This window comes from Rhincodon typus, chromosome 9 (assembly GCF_021869965.1).
Source record: "Rhincodon typus isolate 14 chromosome 9, sRhiTyp1.1, whole genome shotgun sequence".
Classification (NCBI taxonomy): Eukaryota; Metazoa; Chordata; class Chondrichthyes; order Orectolobiformes; family Rhincodontidae; genus Rhincodon; species Rhincodon typus.
The window spans coordinates 47,713,077-47,732,397 of NC_063340.1; the positions used below are offsets into that span (position 1 = coordinate 47,713,077).

The 19,321-nt window shown below is 39.0% G+C and overlaps 1 protein-coding gene across 3 annotated transcripts in view; it reads left to right on the forward strand.

Moving 5' to 3' along the window:
- Positions 1-19,321, forward strand: part of nrxn1a (neurexin 1a) — a 1,567,205-nt gene that overhangs the window by 1,224,548 nt on the left and 323,336 nt on the right. The window contains exons 21-23 of one of the 3 annotated variants that reach the window (XM_048601291.1): positions 2,383-2,406; positions 8,471-8,490; positions 13,309-13,347. The exons of the other annotated variants lie outside the window; for them this stretch is intronic. Coding sequence (XP_048457248.1) covers positions 2,383-2,406; positions 8,471-8,490; positions 13,309-13,347 — 83 coding nt within the window. The remainder of the gene's footprint in view (positions 1-2,382; positions 2,407-8,470; positions 8,491-13,308; positions 13,348-19,321) is intronic. 3 annotated transcript variants of the gene reach the window in all.

Consider the following 19,321-nt stretch of genomic DNA (forward strand, 5'->3'; position numbering starts at 1 on the left):
TGATTGAGGAAATCGCATGTGTTACATTTTTCTGGCCAACGGCTTGGAACTGGAAAAGTTAGAGACTAAGTTGTTTTAAGCAGTTACAATACAAGTTGGATGGGAAATGCAAAAAATGGAACAGGAGAAATTTAAATGATAAGGGAGATGGTGGCAGAAAGCAAAAGCAGATAGATTTATTTTTTATTCAGTCATGGGATGTAGACATCGCTAACTGGGTCACCATTTGTTTCCCATCTGTAGTTCCCCTTGAGAAGGTGAATGAGAGCTGCTTTCTTCAACTGCTGCAGTCCATTTGTAATCTGACAAGTAAATAAAGAAAAGGTGGGTCTTGAGAAAATGGAAACAGGAAATAGCAGATTGTTTGCCAACATCTAAAAAATAAATGGGGGCAGAGGCTATGACTTGAAATGGTTCGGAAAGACAGTAACCTGATTAAATATGGGATCAGATATGACACCGACATGCAATGAGACTGATTTAGTCTCAGACAGTTGCAGGGAGAGTGATGGAGTTGGTAGCCTGGGAATTACAGCTGGATCTGAAAACAATGGTCTGAGTTTTCCAACTCCCTTGGAGATAGCATAGTGAAAGGTGTTATTTTATATACTGTCTTTTTGTAAAAATTTTGAATTTTAATACTATGGTATATGGGTGTTGATCTATTTATGTGAATTAAACAGATATATTTTTGTGAATGAGTTGAAAAAAAAAGACAGCATCAGTCTTTCTGCATCCATGATTTAAAACCAATATATTCTATACAAACCCCTGGATTGCTAATTGAATATTGTTCATATTGTAGAGGTTTACAACAGAGGAGAGAGAGAGAAAGAAATGATAATAGCATGCTGTGGGGTTTATAGTAAATAAGGATTGACTTTAGCTGACAAAAGCCCAGAGTGGAAAGCCTTTGGGCAGTTCAAAGAAGACTTGACTGAGATAAGAAGTAAGTATAATCTGTCTTGAGGAAAAGAGATTGTTTAGAGCTGTTTAGGAAGTAAGTTAGCTTACTTTGTGAAACCTCCAGACTGGGAATGTTCTGTTAGAAATCTGCATTGGTTATTCAAAGCTGAGAAAGTCTAAGATTTCAGTTGGGTGTGTTCTTGAGGAATAAAAGCTTCACATCTCATGAACAAGAACTGAGGAGAAGCAGCTAAATTAAACTCACAGACTGGACAGGGGGGACCATTTATATGAATTTTTGACTACCTGCAAAGCGATTTCTTGAGAAGTCAATTGGACTTCAATTTGCCAAGAGTTTTGAAATGATTCAAGCAATTATATTTAGGTAGCTTGGTTTGTTTTATTTATTTTTAAATTATTTTGTATAATAAACATGTTTTATTATTAAAACCAAATCTGTAGCCTTGTGTGCTTGTTTCACTGAAAGGCTGTCATGTTAAACTGCAAAACAAGCATTATTTATCAGGCCAGGTTATATTGTGAGATTTGATTTTCCCAGTAGTGACATCATCTGAGATCAATAAAAACAGGTTGAGGTGTTATCAACATGCGTGTGAAACATTTACATGGCTTCTGGGCCATGATGTCCAGTTGCTGCGTGTAGTTGAGAAATAACAAAGGGTCGCATTAGAATCTGGACTAAAACTTGACTGATTCATATCTAATCCTGAACTAGAGCTCACTGATCTACATCTTATCCATCATGAAACGTTGCTGTCCTGTATCTTATCCTGCACCAAAACATGCTGAATAAAATTCTAATCTATATCATATTTCTGTTGCCTGTATCCTGTACTGATATTTCTTGGACTGTTACCACTGTCCTCATTAAGGGCGGCATGGTGGCTCAGTGGTTAGCACTGCTGCCTCACAGCAATAGGAACCCGGGTTCGATTCCAGCCTCGGGTGACTGTCTGTGTGGAGTTTGCACATTCTCCCCGTGTCTGCGTGGGTTTTCTCCAGGTACTCAGGTTTCCTCCCACAGCTCAAAGATGTGCAGGTTAGGTGAATTGCCCATGCTAAATTACATGTAGGGATGTGTGGGTTATAGGGAGATAAGTCTGGATTGGATGATCTGAGGTTCGGTGTGGACTTGTTGGGCCGAAGGGCCTGTTTCCACACTGTAAGGATTCTATTATTCTATTCTATGATACTAGGTGGAGGGGATTATGAAGGCAGCTGAGCCTCCACCTTGCACTCTTCCAACTAATCAAGTGCTCCCCTTCACCTCTGAACTTGTCTCTGGTAGGCAAGAGAATTGCTGGGAGTGCCGATGTCACTACAGCGGGGCTGTGCAAGGGGGCTGCTTGCACTGCATTGGAGCCATTGATGTAATAATAGCTCTATTCCCTGCTCACACATGCATGTACCTATTCTTTTAATCCTGGAAAATTAGGACAATCATAGGAAAATGAGCTCCTGACATCACCTGTGAGCAATGTCAGTCAGAAAATAGTCCCTCTAACTTTAAACTCTGAAATCTAGGGAAGCTGTGATGACTGCTAATTTGAACTGTAGTCAGCAGGCACTTACTTCTACTTTAATACAAACCAGACAGGGGCTCATTTGAACATGATGTGATTTGATTTATTGTCGCGTGTACCTAAGTACAGTGAAAAGCTTTTTTTGCGAGCAGTACAGGCAGATCATAGTAAGCAAGGAAAAGCAGATCATAGGGTGATAAAAGAGCTTGGACTGGGTAAAGCATACAGGTTACACCGCACAGGATGTGTGCTTAGAAAAGATCTACATTAACAAGACCAGCATTATTTGAATTTAGAGAGGCCATTCATCAGCCTAATAATGGCAGGGAAGAAGCTGTTCTTGAACCTGCTGGTGTATAATCTCAAGCTTCTGTATCTTCTGCCTGATGGATGAGGTTATAGGAGAGCATTACTGGGGTGGGATAAGTCTTTGATGATATTGCCAGCCCTTCCGCCACAATGAGATGTGTAAGTGGAGTCCATGGATGGTACGTTGTCTTCCGTGATGATCTGGGCTGTGCACGCACCTTCTGTAGTTTCTGAGAGTGCTTGATTTGCATTTGACTCTTTGAAAGACACAAAGAACAATGCACTATCATAATGCTATAACTCAAATGTAAATGGAACACTGAAAGAACATTAAAAGTTTGTTTTGTGGAAGATTAGACATTGGTAGTAAGTTGTGATTTTCCCTTTCCCTTGGAGCTGTAATCCTCAAGAGTGGCTCATTCCACAGCTGGATTCTGGAATGTTTCATTAGTTTGTCCTCCCTAAGTGAATATTTACCTACTTGAAAGGCAAAAAGAGCTTTCAAAAGTTATAGTTACATTGGTGTATTTTCTGCCCTTCCCATTATCATAAATCAAGTTCTGAAGAAAAATCTTTTAGAGGATTTTCTGTCTGGCAGAGATTAACTTCCAAAATAAAATCTTTATTAATCCATTGTATGAGAAAAAAAAAGAGATCATTATATTATGTGGCTGAATAAGACTGTCTTAGATTATTAATAAGACACAAACCTTCTGAAGTTTGCTTCCTCTAAGTATAATGAAATCAAATAATATAGAAAGAGGTGAGAGTAAAATTGACTCAGATTGGGGGTTACAGTCGAGATCAGGTGAGACATGCTGATATGTCAAGATTATTTACTGGAGTACTGCATGACATTTATTACTATGGAGAGAATTATTATAATGGTTCATCAAAAATTTTCATCCTTTGATTCTCAACTCAGCAGGAGATGGGTAAAACACACTTATGCACTGAATATTCCAGGGTCTTTATCAGTGAGGAACTGACAGGCATTATCTTGCACTGTATAATGTCAAGCTGTTTATCGGAGGGATCCTGAAGAGAAAGCTTACTGTACGTAATACATTGTTGCTTCTCTGTTATTTTCATAAATCTCTATGACATGCATCTCCCTCGATTCATTATCATAATATCGACAAGGTGTTATATTTAATATACCTCTAGAATTCCATAAATTATTTATCAAGCTAACAACAATGACTGCCACAGAATGATAAACCATAACAAAAGCCAGTCAATGTACTCATCACAGACTTCACAGATAAAATTATAGGGTGTTAAATTGTGTGCTAAGTTCAAAGAGGTGTTAGCAGCAGGAATCTTAATAGCAAAGCATTTGACACAATATAGATAAAGTAATTAGGTACATTCATCATAATTCCAATTGGCTGAAATATTCAAAAGATATGGTGGTAATAACATTAGTTTGTTAAGGAAATCTAGTTTGCAATTCAGTTATTTGCAAAAGAACATCAAAGGATATCCAGAATACAAAAATTGAATCAGAAATTTACTTCCATTTGAAAAAGTAGCATGCACATAGGTAGCATAGGCAGAATAGTCTGTTTCTGATCTGCGATTTGTAAGAGTGTAAAATTCACTATATTCTGTTGCACTCAGATCTCAGGTGAGAATCCCCAACTTGTTGTGGTTCCAAACTGGACACCCTAATTAGCTGAGCTTCTGGGTGAGGAAGAATAAACTGACTTGCCCCTTTGAAGGGCTACTGTTTGAAGTTCCTTTCCTATTCCTAGCTGTGACATTCTATGGATTTCTGTCGCTGCAGACAGCCACTTCAAATACATTTGCAGCCATTTTGGCTGCCTCAGCCTGCTTTTCTTTAATAATATGCTGCTCCATGTTAGAAATGTCACAGTACCATACGGTTCCAACCCATAGCCACAACGATGCATGCCTTAAAAATTAAGTCTTCAAAGTTAAACTTCATTTAAAGTTAAATAAATCATTTCCTGAAGAAGAAAGAAAATATATTTATTATCCTTTCTTTTAACTATTGTTTCTAAATTTTATTTTAATGTAGATGACAAAGAAAAAAATGCAGACTAACAAATTTTATTCATTTTTATATGCAGCTGAAGTTAAAAATAAAGAGTGGTAGAATGAGTTATACTTGGTGATGTGAGGATGCGGTGGAATACTACTTATAGCTTATGAGACTGATGAGGACAATCGGTTTTTGTACTGGCTACCTATGTTTGGAGGGATACTCTAAAATTTAGGAAAAAGAGCTCACTGATTGACAGTTGATGTGTTTCATGAATAAGACAATGGTTCAAATGTGTGTCAGCATCAAATAGTTAAACTTATTTTCTTTAGTTAAGTGGGCAATACTGGCTAGGCTACCATTTACTGCCTGTGCCTAATTGCCCAGAGGACAGTCAACTCCACTCAACTGAGCATTTGCAATCACATGTAGGCCAGACCAGGTAAGGATGGCAGATTTTCCTTCCTGCAAGATACAAGTGAATCAAACGAGTTTATAGAACAACCAGCAGTAGTTACATATAGTCACCATTAAGCTAGCTTTTTTTAAAGTTCCAGATTTTTATTCAATTCAAATTTCGCTATCTACCATGTTGGGATTTGAATCCACATTCCCAGAATATTAGCTTGGGGTTCTGGATTACAAGTCCAGAAACACTGCTACTCTGCCACTTCTCCCCTGAAACATGACACTGAACGTGCTATCGGAGCCTGAAGCTATAAAGTTCATAAACAGGAGTAAAAAGCAAGGTAATGCAGATGATGTAAGTTAAAAATGCATACAGAAACTGTCAGAACACATGGTCAGTTTACTTTTGTGAGAGAAACAGAAAAATTAGACCCTTTCATGGGTTTGGTTAGCTCAGTTGGCTGTTTGGCTGGTTTGCGATACAATGACACCAACAACATGGGGCTTAATTTCTGCCCTGGCTGAGACCATGGAGGTCCCATTTTCTCAACCTTGCCCCTCACCTGAGACGTGACGATCCTCAGATTAAACTCACCACCAGTCATCACTCTCTAATGAGAGAGCAGGCCTCTGGTTCTCTGGGATGATGACAACTTTACCCTTTGATTTCAAACAAGAAAACTGAGGTGAATAGGCACCTGTGCAGTTGAACAAAGGATGTAGCCAGAGAGGAATCCTGATCAGAACAGTCTATCACTCAGTTCTGTCCAAACATACGTTACATGAAATTTTGGACCTTCTTTCATCTGGAATAGTTCCTGTGGAAATATTGGTTGCAGACTTCCAATGAGATTCAAAGCCAGAATGAGGAAACTGACTCTATACTTAAAGCCAAAATTAGATGAAATGGCCTTTGGTAACCAAATTGGCACCAACAACAGTTCTTTTAGCAGGGTAATACCACATGCTGTCAACTGAACATTTGATTTAATGGAATTTTTAAGATAATTTGTGAAACAAATGCACCCTGGAGGGGGCTTGAACCCTGAACTCTGAGGCAGGGGATTATCCATTGAGCCATAAAACCTCCTAAACTGGATTTTTGTAGAGTAGAATAATATCAAAGATTAACTTTACTTGTGACATTTTAGCATCCATATCCTTCTAAACCTTTCCTGTTCATATACCTGTCCGAATATCTTTTAAATGTTGTAACTGTACCTGCATCTACCACTTCCTCTGGCGATCCACATACGAAACATCGTCCTGTGAAAAAGTTGCCTCTCAGATCTCTTTTAAATCTTCCTCCTCTCACCTTAAAGTTATGCTCTCTGGTTTTGAACTCTTCTACCCTACCTTTGCTATTCACCGTATCTATGCCTGTCATGATTTTATAAACCACTATAAGCCAGCCTACCATTCCAGTCACCACCCATTTCAACTCCCCACCCCCAACTCCTCCGACATGTCCGTCCTCAGCCTCCTCCAGTATTGCAGTGACTCAACGTAGATTTGAAGAACAATGCCTTACCTTCCTCTTGGGCACCCTACAACCTGGAGGACTCAACGTTGAGTTCTCCAATTTCAAATAACCTTCCCACCCATTCCCTGGGTCCCTTTCCAGCCCCACCTCCTCCCTTCCAATCCAACTTCTGACCCTCCCTTCCAGCCACCAACCAGATTCATTCCTCCCATCGACCAACCAGGTAATACCTACTACCAGTGTCCACCTATCACCACCATTCTGCTAACCCTCCCCCCACTCCCCCTGTGTCTTTATCTGCAGCTCCCCCTACCCCCATATCCAGTCCTGAAGAAGGATAACACCCGAAATGTTGCCTTCTCCTTTCCTCCAGATGCTGCCTGGCTTGCTGCATTCTTCCAGCCTCCTGTTTGTCTGATCACAACTGTACACAGCACTCCAAACGCGGCTTCAACAACAACTTATACAACTGCAACATGATGTCCCAACTCCTTTACTCAATGGTCTGAGCAATGAAAGCAAGCATGTCAAATGCCTTCTTTACCACCCTGTCAACCTGTGAAGCAACTTTCAATGAACTGTGCACTTGAACCCCTAGGTCTCTCTGTTTGACAACACTTATGTGTACTTAACTTTGATTGTGTACGATTATACATCTTGAAGTTTATTTTTCCCTATTCATTGTAATGACTTTTCATTCTAAACTCATGAAAGTAGAGTTCCAAGCTGAATATTTCTGATTGCATGCGTAGGTTCTACTCTTCATGCTTTCTTTGATATTTTTAATGAAATGAATGTACGGTTTTGATAATATCAGAACTTGTGGTTAAAAGGCTTCCCTGAACCTTAACATTGATTTCTACACAGCTATTAAGTAACACTTCCACAGCCCGTCATTATATAATTCATGTACAATTCATCCCAGTCAAATAGACCATTAAGTTCTCCCTGCTGATTATTTTTGCAAGTATTAATATAGCATATATTTCAACTCAATCTATTGAATTATTACAGTTTTGCATTCTGTATATGAAGCTAAGTTCTGGATTGTAATTTTTTTTGCTAATGGTCAAAAGAAGGTTCAATATTTTAATATTTTATGCTTTCATTGTATCACTGACTAGAATGAACTTATGCATGTTTTATTGAATGTAATTTAGAAACAATGTGCCTTACACTTTTCAAACTCACAAGATACAATAGTCTGTCCAACTACTACAACAACCAAATCTTAGAGCAAGTGACGGCCTCTGGAAACTGTTACTGAAGGAGGTCTGTTCTCTTTTGTAAGCCACACTGAAGACAAATGTCATGTTGTTCAGGCACAATTAATTAACAACCTAAGAACTGAGACATTAGATTAAGCCATTCAGACTGCTTAAACTTGCATGCAAAATTAAATAAGCCACTTCATAGGTCATTCAGAAGTGGACCACATTTTTTTGCCTCAAAGATCTTTTATACAAAAGGAGTACAATCGACAGTAAATGTTGAGTTGTCTTTCTGGTGTCTACACCCCCAGTGAAAACATTATTTTAGATTTTCAGGAAATTGTTGGTTTTGTAGATCCATGAAAACATTGGGATAAGGCTTTTAAACAGAGAACTGTAATTACACATTGCTGTCCAAGTCTTCACATTATCCATGAGAATCCAGGAGGTCTCTACAGCAGGCTGAGGATCTAGAGTGAAAAATATAACAATTAGGATATCACTTCCCTCAAATACAACTTAAAGATTAAGTGTGAAGTAGAAATCCTGTGGATTTTTAGGAATTACCTTTTGTTAGTTGTGGGATATGGAACTAGGGTAGCAAATGGAGTGGCAAATGGTGTATATTAGTCATGCTCTTATTCAGATATTAATTTTGATCTAATTTTGGGTGGTGATAATGTCAATAGATAAGTAACTCAGAGGTCCAGACGAATAACATGACAGCTGTTGGAATTTAAATTCAATAAGTAAAATTTGAAATTGGAAGCTAGCCTCAATAATTGTGAGTATGAAATTATCATCAATTGTCGTCAGCATCCATCTTGTTCCCTGATGTCTTATAGGGAATGATATCTGGCCTAGAATACTTGGCTCTGGATCCATAGAAATGTGGACTAACGTAGCAAGCCATTCCGTTAAAGGGCAACTAATTGCTGGCAACAAATGCTTGCCTTAACAGTAATGCCCAAATCCCATCAAAATACAGCGATCTCTATTTTACTCAACAGCTTATGAACTGGCACTTTTCATAAACCAGCAAAAATTATAAACCTCAAATACTGCGAAGTTTACGGTGTTATTTTGTCCAATTATCGTAATTTTCTAAATTTATTTACCTTAATATAAATATACTTGTTATTAAGTTGAATGGCTACATGAAATAACAACAGTTGATTCAATTTTGCACTAATTTCTCCTCAAATCGTGCAATATCTGAGTAATCAGTTGAGGGTGTGAGTGAGAAAGCTCTCTTCTGGTAAGTTTTATTTAAGGCAAAGTTGCATTGTTATTTAAGTGATTTATGCTGTAAATAAAGTATAATTGTGATGTGTATACCCCTTGCATTATGTTTCTATTTTTAGTGTATGTTTTTACATTGATTATACGGACCTCTTCATTATCCAGAATATTTGATCAACTAGTACAGTCCTGGTCATTTGGGTGCCAGATAATAAAAACTTTACAGTATTACTCTTTTTTTAGAAAAAACTAATGGTTGAGCAGCTTCTAGGTTTGAATGCCCTGCTTCTGTTTCTACATTCTAATAGAATAAGACTTGAGCAGGCTTGAAAACATAGCCAGATTTTCATTGAGTCAAGAGACCCTGGTGTAGCAAAATATTTAAATTACAGAAGCCTCATTGATCCATGGATTTTCTTTTCTGTACTGTACACAGACCATGTTTATTTAACTGCATCAAGATATCCTTCATTTCTTCCTCCTTTATTGTCTTCCCAATTGATTAAAGGTGGCTTCAGAAGGTGAGGTGGCTTCTTGGTGGATTTTGAGTGAGGAGGAGCTACTTTTCACATATGATGAATTTTGTTGTACCAGGCTAGAGAAAGGGGAGCTGTTGCATTGAGCTTAGATGGTGGCTATTTGGGAGGGTGAGGAATTATTGTCCAGGAAAGCGCGATGGGCCTAAGGAAAGTTGTGGAGACAAATCAGGGGAGTTGAACAACAGAGGGAAGGGCAATATCTGCTGAAGGCTACTCAGGCATGAAGGAGGAAAGATTGAAGATGATTGGGGGCAGGAAAATAGTGAGGATAGAAGAGTCAAGTGCGATAGAGGAAGGGTCAAGGCTGATGGTGGCACATCAAGGTTGCTGCAAAACAGATCCAGGACACTGGAGGCAACTAGGTAGAGGCAACTCTAGGTTGACGGACATTTGTCAAGGGTATTGGCGGTTTGTTTGCAGGTCACAAGGCAGGACCAAGATGAAGAATGGAGGGTCAAAGATAATGACAGGATGGTTAAAGGTGACTGAGGAAGGGTGAAGGATGATAGATTACAGCTTTGGGAATTCAAGTGTGGCAAGAAGGGAGGAGTTGGCAACAGTTCAAGTTCAATTTTCTCTGTTTGGGTAGGCAGAATGAAGATAATGTTATGTAGAGATTAGATCCCCTAACACTGATTTAATATGGCATCCAAACCTTTGACCACCATCAGGCAATGGTAAGGTCAATGACCTCCTGTCCACCCACTGCAGAATTGGTCTTGCTGCTCAATTGTGGATAGTGTATTGGGTAGCTGCTGCATGTGCCAGCCATCCCAGTCCTTTGCACTTCCATTCCCACTGTCAGGATACTCACTGCTACAACATGAGTCTGTCCTATCTCTTTTCCAAGGGTTCATAAATAGAGGCATAGACTACCAAAATAAGAAAATTATGATTTGGACTCAACTGTAGTATTGTACCCAAATTGATTCTATTGTATCCAGACCATCAGCAAATGGAGAATATGTGGTGCATTTTGAGAGGTCTGCTGTGCATCATGAGTATAGATGGAACTACAGGTAGTCCCCAGGCTGCAAACGAGTCTGTTCGCATCTCTGTTCGCTAGTCAGTTTATCTGCAAGTTAGGACACAATGCAGCACCATGTAAAATGGCCATTCATAAGTGAAGAAAATGTGCATATGTCAGATATTTAAAAATACACTCCTGCATAAGTACATAAGTTTGACATTCATTAATTTGAGATCTCCTGCATATGCTGACATAAAACACATAAAAACACATAAAACGTGAATCATAATTTTTCTTAGTTCTTTTATTGGATATGAGCATCACTGCCAATGCCAACAATTAGTACCCATCCTGAATTGCCCTTGAGAAGGTGTCGATGAGCTGCCACCTTGTAAACCATGTGGTGTAGATGCACCGAGTGTTGTTGTCAAGGTGATGTTCCAACAACAGTAAAAGAATGATGATGTAGTTCCAAGTCAGGATGGTATGTGGGGCTTGGAGAGGAACTTGAAGGTAATGGTACCTCATGCATCTCACAGAATCACAATTATTGGGGTGCAGCGGCCATTCAGCTTATTGTGCTTGCACCAGTTCTATTACCCAGTCTGAGTGTTATCTAGTGCTAGTCTCCTGTCTTTTGCGCATATCCCTGCCCACCATTACTATCTAAAAAATCATTCAATGCCTCTTGAATGCCTCAACTGAATTGCCTCTGTCACATTTCTATGCAGAGCATTCCATACCCTAACAACACAGTGTGAAAATATTTTTTCTCACATCACTCTTGCTTCGTTTGCGCATCACTGTGAACCTATGCCCTCTTGTTCTTGTTTCGTTTGCAACTGGAAACAGTTTTACCCTATCTATTCTGGCCAGCTTGCTCATGGTTTTGAAAATCTTAATGAAATCTCCTCTCGGCCTTCTTCTGTCCAGGGAGAATGGTCCCACCTTTTTCAATCTATCCACATAGATGCAGTTTTTCCTACCTGGAACCATTCTACTAAATCACATGGACTACTTTGTCCTGGATGGTATCGAGCTCCTCGAGTGTTGTTGGAACTGCACCTGTCCAAGCAATTGGACAGTATTCTATCACACTTCTGATTTGTGCCTTGTAGATGGTGACCAGGCTTTGGGAATTCAGAAGTTGAGTTACTTGCTGCAGTGTTCACAACCTTTGATTAGCTCTTATAATGCCAGTATTTAAATGGCTGGTCTAAATAAATTTCTGATTGATGGTAGCTGTCAAGACGTTGATGGTGGGAATTCAACAATGGCACTGCCATTGAATGTCGAATGTCAATGGTTAGATTCTCTCTTTGGAAATCATCATTGCCCTGACATTTACATGGTATAAATGTAACTCAGCATCTATCATCCCATGTCTGAATATGGTCCAGTTCTTGTTACATGTGAGAAAGGACCGCTTCAGCCTCTGAAGAGTCATGAATTGCAGTGAACACTATTCAAACATCAGTAAACATCCCCTTTCTGACCTTATGAGAGAGATCAGGTCATAGAGGAAGCAGGTGAAGATGGTTAAGTCTAGTGTACTAGCCAAGGAACTAAGGGGTTCCTGTAATGCAGTGGTAATGTTCTTGCTGCATAGCCAGAGTCTAACTTGCTTCAGAACTGTGCCATCTGAACAGCTAATTTGAAAAATAGCTATTCTAAGGAACTAGGGATGCCTTGTGGTGCTGTGGTAGTATCCCAACTTCTGAGCCAGGAGACCCAGGTTCAAGTCTCACCTGCTTCAGAGGTGTATAATAACAGCTCTAAACATGTTGACTTAGAAAATATCTACTCTGTAGAACTTCCCCATTGATGACCTGGGGATTATATAATTGGCTTCCTGCAGTTATAATGTTAGACAATCTTAAAATGTAATTTTTCATTTAAGTAAAAGTATAATATTATTTGCCATTGCGGCAATGAGAATATCTGCATTCTCGTTAACTTGAGTAAAATAATCAACTTTCTGATTGAAACTATTCCCATGAAATTCAATAATTTATGTGATTAATTTGTGGGTTATTTACAAATGTGATATTTAAATTTAATCTTCATTTAAAGTAATTGATACAGTTAACAGTTCTAAATGTATAACTTTGGATAATTTATTATTTTATAGAAGATTCTGGACCTGATTAGATAGGAAGTGTACTGCGTGCTTCAAATTACGGACCGTGTTGTGAATACATGGGCTGAATCTTATCCTTTTTTGGATGAGTGCAAGTTGTGTTGAGCTTTTTGGAGGCTTAGCAGGTTTTATCACTATCGTACCAAACTTGCCTCATCAACAACCTACCCTATCTCATGGTCTCCCTTTTCATCTGCCATGTCTCTTTTCCAAGAACAACATGCAGTGGACATCCCAGAATTGTGCAACTCTTTGGCACTGGCACCATTTAAAAGTCCATTGTGTTCCCAGACAATCCAGAGCTGCCTTTTACAGTTCCTGACATTTGTTCTGCACATGGTAGACAACAGATGTTTATCACCTGGCTTTGGGGACAAGGACCTAGAGGTAACGTAGTGGTGCACGGACAGGATGTTGTCATCACCCAACACCAGCACTGGAGGCTATGACACCAGAACCGTTGAAAATCAGGTCATTGACACCTCAGCCATCTGGATGATTGCACAGTAATGTAGGAAGAAGGTCAATGTCCTTCTCCACTCTGCCAGGGCAAGTACCATGCTCTTCTCTTTACTACCTCACACTCAGTCTTTCTCTGTTACCGCAACCACTTTCCCCCAAAGCTCATTCTGTATCATTCTCACTATTGCCTGCAATGTCTTCCCTCACCTCGCTTTCATCCACCCAACCTCTGACACCACTAACCCTGCATGCCCACTTGGCTGCCTACTCACTCACTTGGGAGACCTGCTCACCTCCACCAAAAATAACAGTGGTACTGCCCACTTTCATTGCCCTTAATAATTGCCTGTCTCTCTTGAAAGAATCAAGATAAGTAGATGGCTGCCTGTGTTTTAGCTCCTCACCCCGAATGTGGAGAGCATCCTGACAGTGACCATCCCAAGCTGCTCACTGACCCTGTCCAAGCCCTGGACTGGTTAAGAAGGCAGTGTTTGACTTATTTTGCTGGGACCCCCTGAGCAAATGCTATTTCCCTTGAATTGACTGAGGGCTGCTGACCACCAAGACAAGCTTCCTGGCTTTGTGTCTGTACCAAACAGTACTGTAGTACAATTGGCCTGGTATCTCTGGCTGAGGGGGAAATGTGCAAAGTGCAAATGTGACGCTGTGAGCCTTCAGGTAGGCTCAGAGTGAGTGAGTGCTATGAGAGCAAGTGAACAGGCCGGAGGTGTGGTCCAGGCCAGTTCATGAAGTGGATGCATCTCCCTGAGTGTAACTACCCTTGCAACAGCATTACAATGACAGTTCCTTTGCATTCTGACAGACAGCATTGAAGTGCAGAACTATAAATGCATCTGTACTATAAATGGATCAGAGATCTTCATTGAAAATTTGTAGAGGCTGGAAAATTTCAGATACCAATGTGCATGTGGCTGGTGTCTATTTGGCATGTTCTGAGATGTTGGTGCCTTATGTACAACATGGAAGTCCTTGCAGAGCTGAAATTGCCAGGTACTGGCTCTGATTTCCATGTCAGGATGTAAAACTTGTTCAGTGCATTTGGTAAAGTGGGAATATTATTGAGTAAATAATGACACAAATAAGACATTTCATAATCTATAATCCCCTTGACTGGCATCTTGCTGCTGCCTAGTGAGAAAATCACCTCACCACTCTGAAAATGCATAAAAGATACAGCGAGTTGTTCTCGATGATGAAATAGGACTTGCTGGGATTTCTCACGTGATTCTGCCAAAAATCTCAGCATGGCCCACATCGCTGAGGCCCCTATAATATTCCGCATGTCTCAGTACCTCATAACATTACTTTTATACCTTTTATTTCTTTATTACACAATTATATTGTGTGTCCTTTTCCATCCTACTGAATCTTTCTAATATCATTTTAAGATTTCAAAAGGTATTCTGGTCATTGGGGTATTACACATTGCAAGGATAGGTGTTATGGACTCATGCAGGGAAGCCTTCTCATTTCCCATTGAGCATTGTTGTTTTAATGACTTGATACATCACACACAAATGAAACCTCCCTAACAGTTCATTGCTTTCACCATGGTGAGCAATGTGGTTGGAGAGCATTCAAGGATACTGCATGTTTTTCTTGTGTAAACTAATGAAACAATTATGTGAATATTGCAATGAGAATTTTAGAGTTTCATTATCGGACAGATGAGAGGAGATTAAAATATTAACTCTAAGAACTGGTCTATTTAAATACTAATTCCTTTTTAGGCCAGTTCTCATGTTATGGACTTGCCTGCTGTGTATAAGAGTTGGCCTGCATATTATACTCAGGTGAGCTGTGACAAACAGATGAAATGTAACCCACAATATTGTTTCTATCAATAGCATTTATTGCAGACACAAATGAGGGAAACAAAGCCAAAATGATCAAAGAATACTTTTGATTTTAGACTTGGAGAAATTGTTGTCATCATCATTGGAGTACACTTTAGCTTTAATAATTTGCTTTCACTGTTCTAACCTAAATTAAGTTTCAGAAAATTATGATGTTGCTTATAACTTTTTTTGTATGGACTAATGTTGGGTGTTGGCAAGCTGTGCTGCAGCTGTGTAAGAGAGCTTCTTATTGACAAAAGTCTCAAAGGAGAAATGTGCCAAGAGTAAAGGAATTGTTCCAATAAGACTTTTTTCGTTAATTTATATTGTATATAATATTTAAGAACCTAAAGCTGTGAAGAATGAGGTATGTCATTTGTAAACCTGCTGTGAGAAAGAGACCTCATTTGCCAAATAACCACTTCTCAAATTCTGGCATAGAAATTTTATTGATATTTTCTAATCAACCTGCTCAGAGATCTTATTACACACTTCTAGAGTAGGTGGGACTTAAACCTGGATTTCCAGCTCAGAGGTAAGTTTGCTGCAGTTGCGCCATAAGACCCTCATCAGAGAATTTATATATAATTTGGTAATGAATTTAATTGCTGAATGGATAATGAGCCATCAAGATACAATATCATTGGCAGACGTAAAGATTGTGATGTATTCCTCCTTGTAATGGATTATTCATTGTAATACATATAATATCTCATACCAAAAGCTTTGAGAGCTAGGTATCTGTTTTCTTCACCCTTGAGGCAGTATAGTTATTTCTGCCACAATGCTGCTGTATACATTTTCAAAAGAAAACCTAATTACTTAAACTAGAATTGTATTATTATAATTTGTATGTGTAATATGTACTTAGAAACATATAAAATTTTCAGGTGGTAATAAACCAAGCAGTCCAAGCCAATCTTAGACACTAACAGAAAAACAAAATATTGCAGATATTGGAAATATAACATAAAAATTAAATACTGGAAATACTGGAAGTATGTACAGAGAGAAAAACGATGGTAATGTTTTAGCTTCGTTCTAATAGAAAGTCACAGGAAGGACTCTTTTTCACTCCAAAGATATATTAGCCCTGGTCTTTATTTCCAGCAGTTCTTATTCCACACCATGATCGCAGGACCTAATTCACATAACTCGATTCATACATGTTTATTGGACCAACATAGAATACGTAAATCATTTGCAGGGAACAGTTCTAAACTTCAATGGGCCAAACCTGCTCAACATTTCCTCATAAGATAACCCCTTTCACGCCAGAGCTCAGCTTTATCAATTTTCTCTGAACCATCCTGATTATAAGTATACCCTTCTTGAGGTAAGGAGACCAAAGCTGTGCACGCTTACCAATTCCCGGCATAGTTGTAGCCACGTTTCTCACTTTTATACTCCATCTTCCTTGAAATAAAGGTGCACATTTTATTTCCTTTCCTAATTACTTGTAATCCTTGCATGCTAACATTTATGATTCGCATGCAAGGACACACAGATCCCTCTCCACCACAGTATTCTGGAGCACCTTTTCAAATGATATTCTGATTTCCTATTCTTATCGCCAAAGGTGAATATCTTTATCTTTCCCCCATTATATTCCATCTCTGAAGTTTTTTTTCCACTCACTTAGCCTGTCTATATTTCTGTCAAGTCTTTGTATCATACAGACAGTTTCCCTTCCCATCTAGCTTTTGTATCATCTTGCTCTCCTGTTTATCTCTATTGTCATAAAATTTGTCTATAGTAGTCTATCCCTTCATTCCAACTTAAAAATGTACGATTTATATTAATGTAGGACCAGCACTGACCCCTGTGACATTCCACTTGTTATGGTTTACCAAGCTGAGAATGAACCATTTATTCTAACTCACTACTTCATATTAGTTAGCTAATCTTCTGTCCACACTAGCATATAAACTCCAACACCATAAGTTGTTTATCCTGTGCAATTATATTTTATATGGCAAATAATTGAATGCTTTTGGAAATCAAATACAGTAAATCTACTGTCACTGTTTCATTTGTCCTGCTTACTACCTGGAGAACGCAAATAAATTTAACAAACATGGTTTGCCTTTCACAAACCACATTGATTTTGCCTAACTAATGATTTTCTAAATGTCACGTTACTACCTCCTTAACATCGGATTCTACCACTTTCCCAATGGCAAGTGTTAGACTAACTGACCGTTTTTGCTTTTTGTCTTCCTCTTTTCCTGAATCAATGTGTTATATTGGGGTTTTACAATCTGCTGCATATTTTCCAGGATCTAGGAGATTTTGGAAGATTGTAGATAATACATCCATCATATCTGCAGTTTTTTTTTAAGGCTTTAGCGTGCAGGCCATCTTGTCTAAGGGGTATATCAACTATTGGTCCGTATGTTTTCCTATACTTCTTTTTCCAGTGATCATAGTTGTTTTAAGTTCCTGCCTCTGTCCCTTTCGCCACTTAGATTTGCTGCTATTCTTCTGTTACTTTTGCTGTCTTCTACTGTTAAGATGATCATTAACATTCCCTTATTTTGTACTAATATTTCATATACTTACAGAAGATTTTACTGTCTGTTTTCAAATTTCTTGCGAGTTAACTTTCATAATCAATCCCCCCCTTTTTTTGTAAGTTATCTTTTGCTAGTTACTAAAAATTTCCCAATCTTTGTCCTACCATTAATCTTTACAACATTATACATCTTTTCCAATTTGATACCATCCTTAAATTCTTTTCTTTGCCAAGCATGGTACATCTTCTCTGGGGGAGGCACAGTGGTTGGGAGCGGCATGGTGGCTCAGCGGTTAGTACTGCTGCCTCACAGCACCAGGGACCCAGGTTTGATTCCACCCTTGGCTGACTGTCTGTGTGGAGTTTGCATATTCTCCCCGTGTCTGCGTGGGTTTCCTCCGGGTGCCCTGGTTTCCTCCTACAGTCCAAAGATATGCAGGCTAGGTGGATTGGCCATGCTAAATTGCCCATAGTGTTCAGGGATGTGTAGATTAGGTGGGTTATAGGGGAATGGTTCTGGGTGGGATGCTCTGAGGGTTGGTGTGGACTTGTTGGGCCAAAGGGCCTGTTTCCACATTGTAGGGATTCTGTGATATGACTCTCATAAAGCCTTTCCTTCTTAATGGAGAATATCTTTGTTGAGAATTATGAAATATATGGTCAATGTTGGCATCTGTGCCCCCACTGTCTTATCTTTCAACGTGGTGTATAGTCCAGTGCTGTCAACTCTACATTCTGATCCTTATAATTGTCTTTGTTTAAGTTTAAAGTCTCCAGATTCAGACCTAAATTTCTCACCCTCAAAATGCCAGTGAAATTCTATCATCTTTTGATCATCCTTACCCTGAGAGTACATTAGTTTCAGATTAATAATTAATTCTGTCTTATTAAATATTATTCTTTTATTTCCTCTTCTAATGCTTATTGGTGTATGAGGTGGATGTAACATGTGCTTCATCTGTTTTCATCACTGGATTTTTTTTCTGTAATAGTTGTCAAGTCTGTCATCAGACACTGTATCTTAAATTGTGCCCTCTGCATCAAGCACTTCTGACCAGGGAGACTGTCTCTGATCATGCTGCCTGTTATTGTAATATGGAAAAGACTTTTTTTTTAACCCACATTACCATCTGGCCTATATACCCATCAAGTCCCAAAGTGGGACTCAAACCTGAATCTTCACACTTTACCATTAACCATTACCTGGTCTAAATCCCTGTTTCCTGTTCATTCTAGAATGTATTGTTCTAAGAAATTATTCCAAGTAAACTCTGTAAAGGTCACCATTTTAACACAACATAATGCAGAGATAGGCAGAACCTGGAGTTCCCTGCCCTACTTTTGGTGGCCTATGTGGCATTAAATATAGTGGCAACAGAAACTGTCCAGACGAGAACTGGAAAACTGGTTCCTATGTCAAAGAATGTTAGCTCTTCAGACAGGTTCACATACCTTGATTTATTTACTTTAGAACAATATGTACTGAGGGTGCTAAAATACAAAGAACTGCAGATGCTGGAAATTTGAAACAAAAACAGAAATTGCTGGCGAAACTCAATAGGTCTGGCAGCATCTGTGGGAAGAAAACAGAGTTAATGTTTCGAGTCCGGTGACTCCTCATCAGAACTGGACTTGAAATGTTAAACAACAAGGTGCAGAGCTGGATGAACACAGCAGGCCAAGCAGCATCATAGGAGCAGTAAGGCTGACATTTCGGGCCTAGAC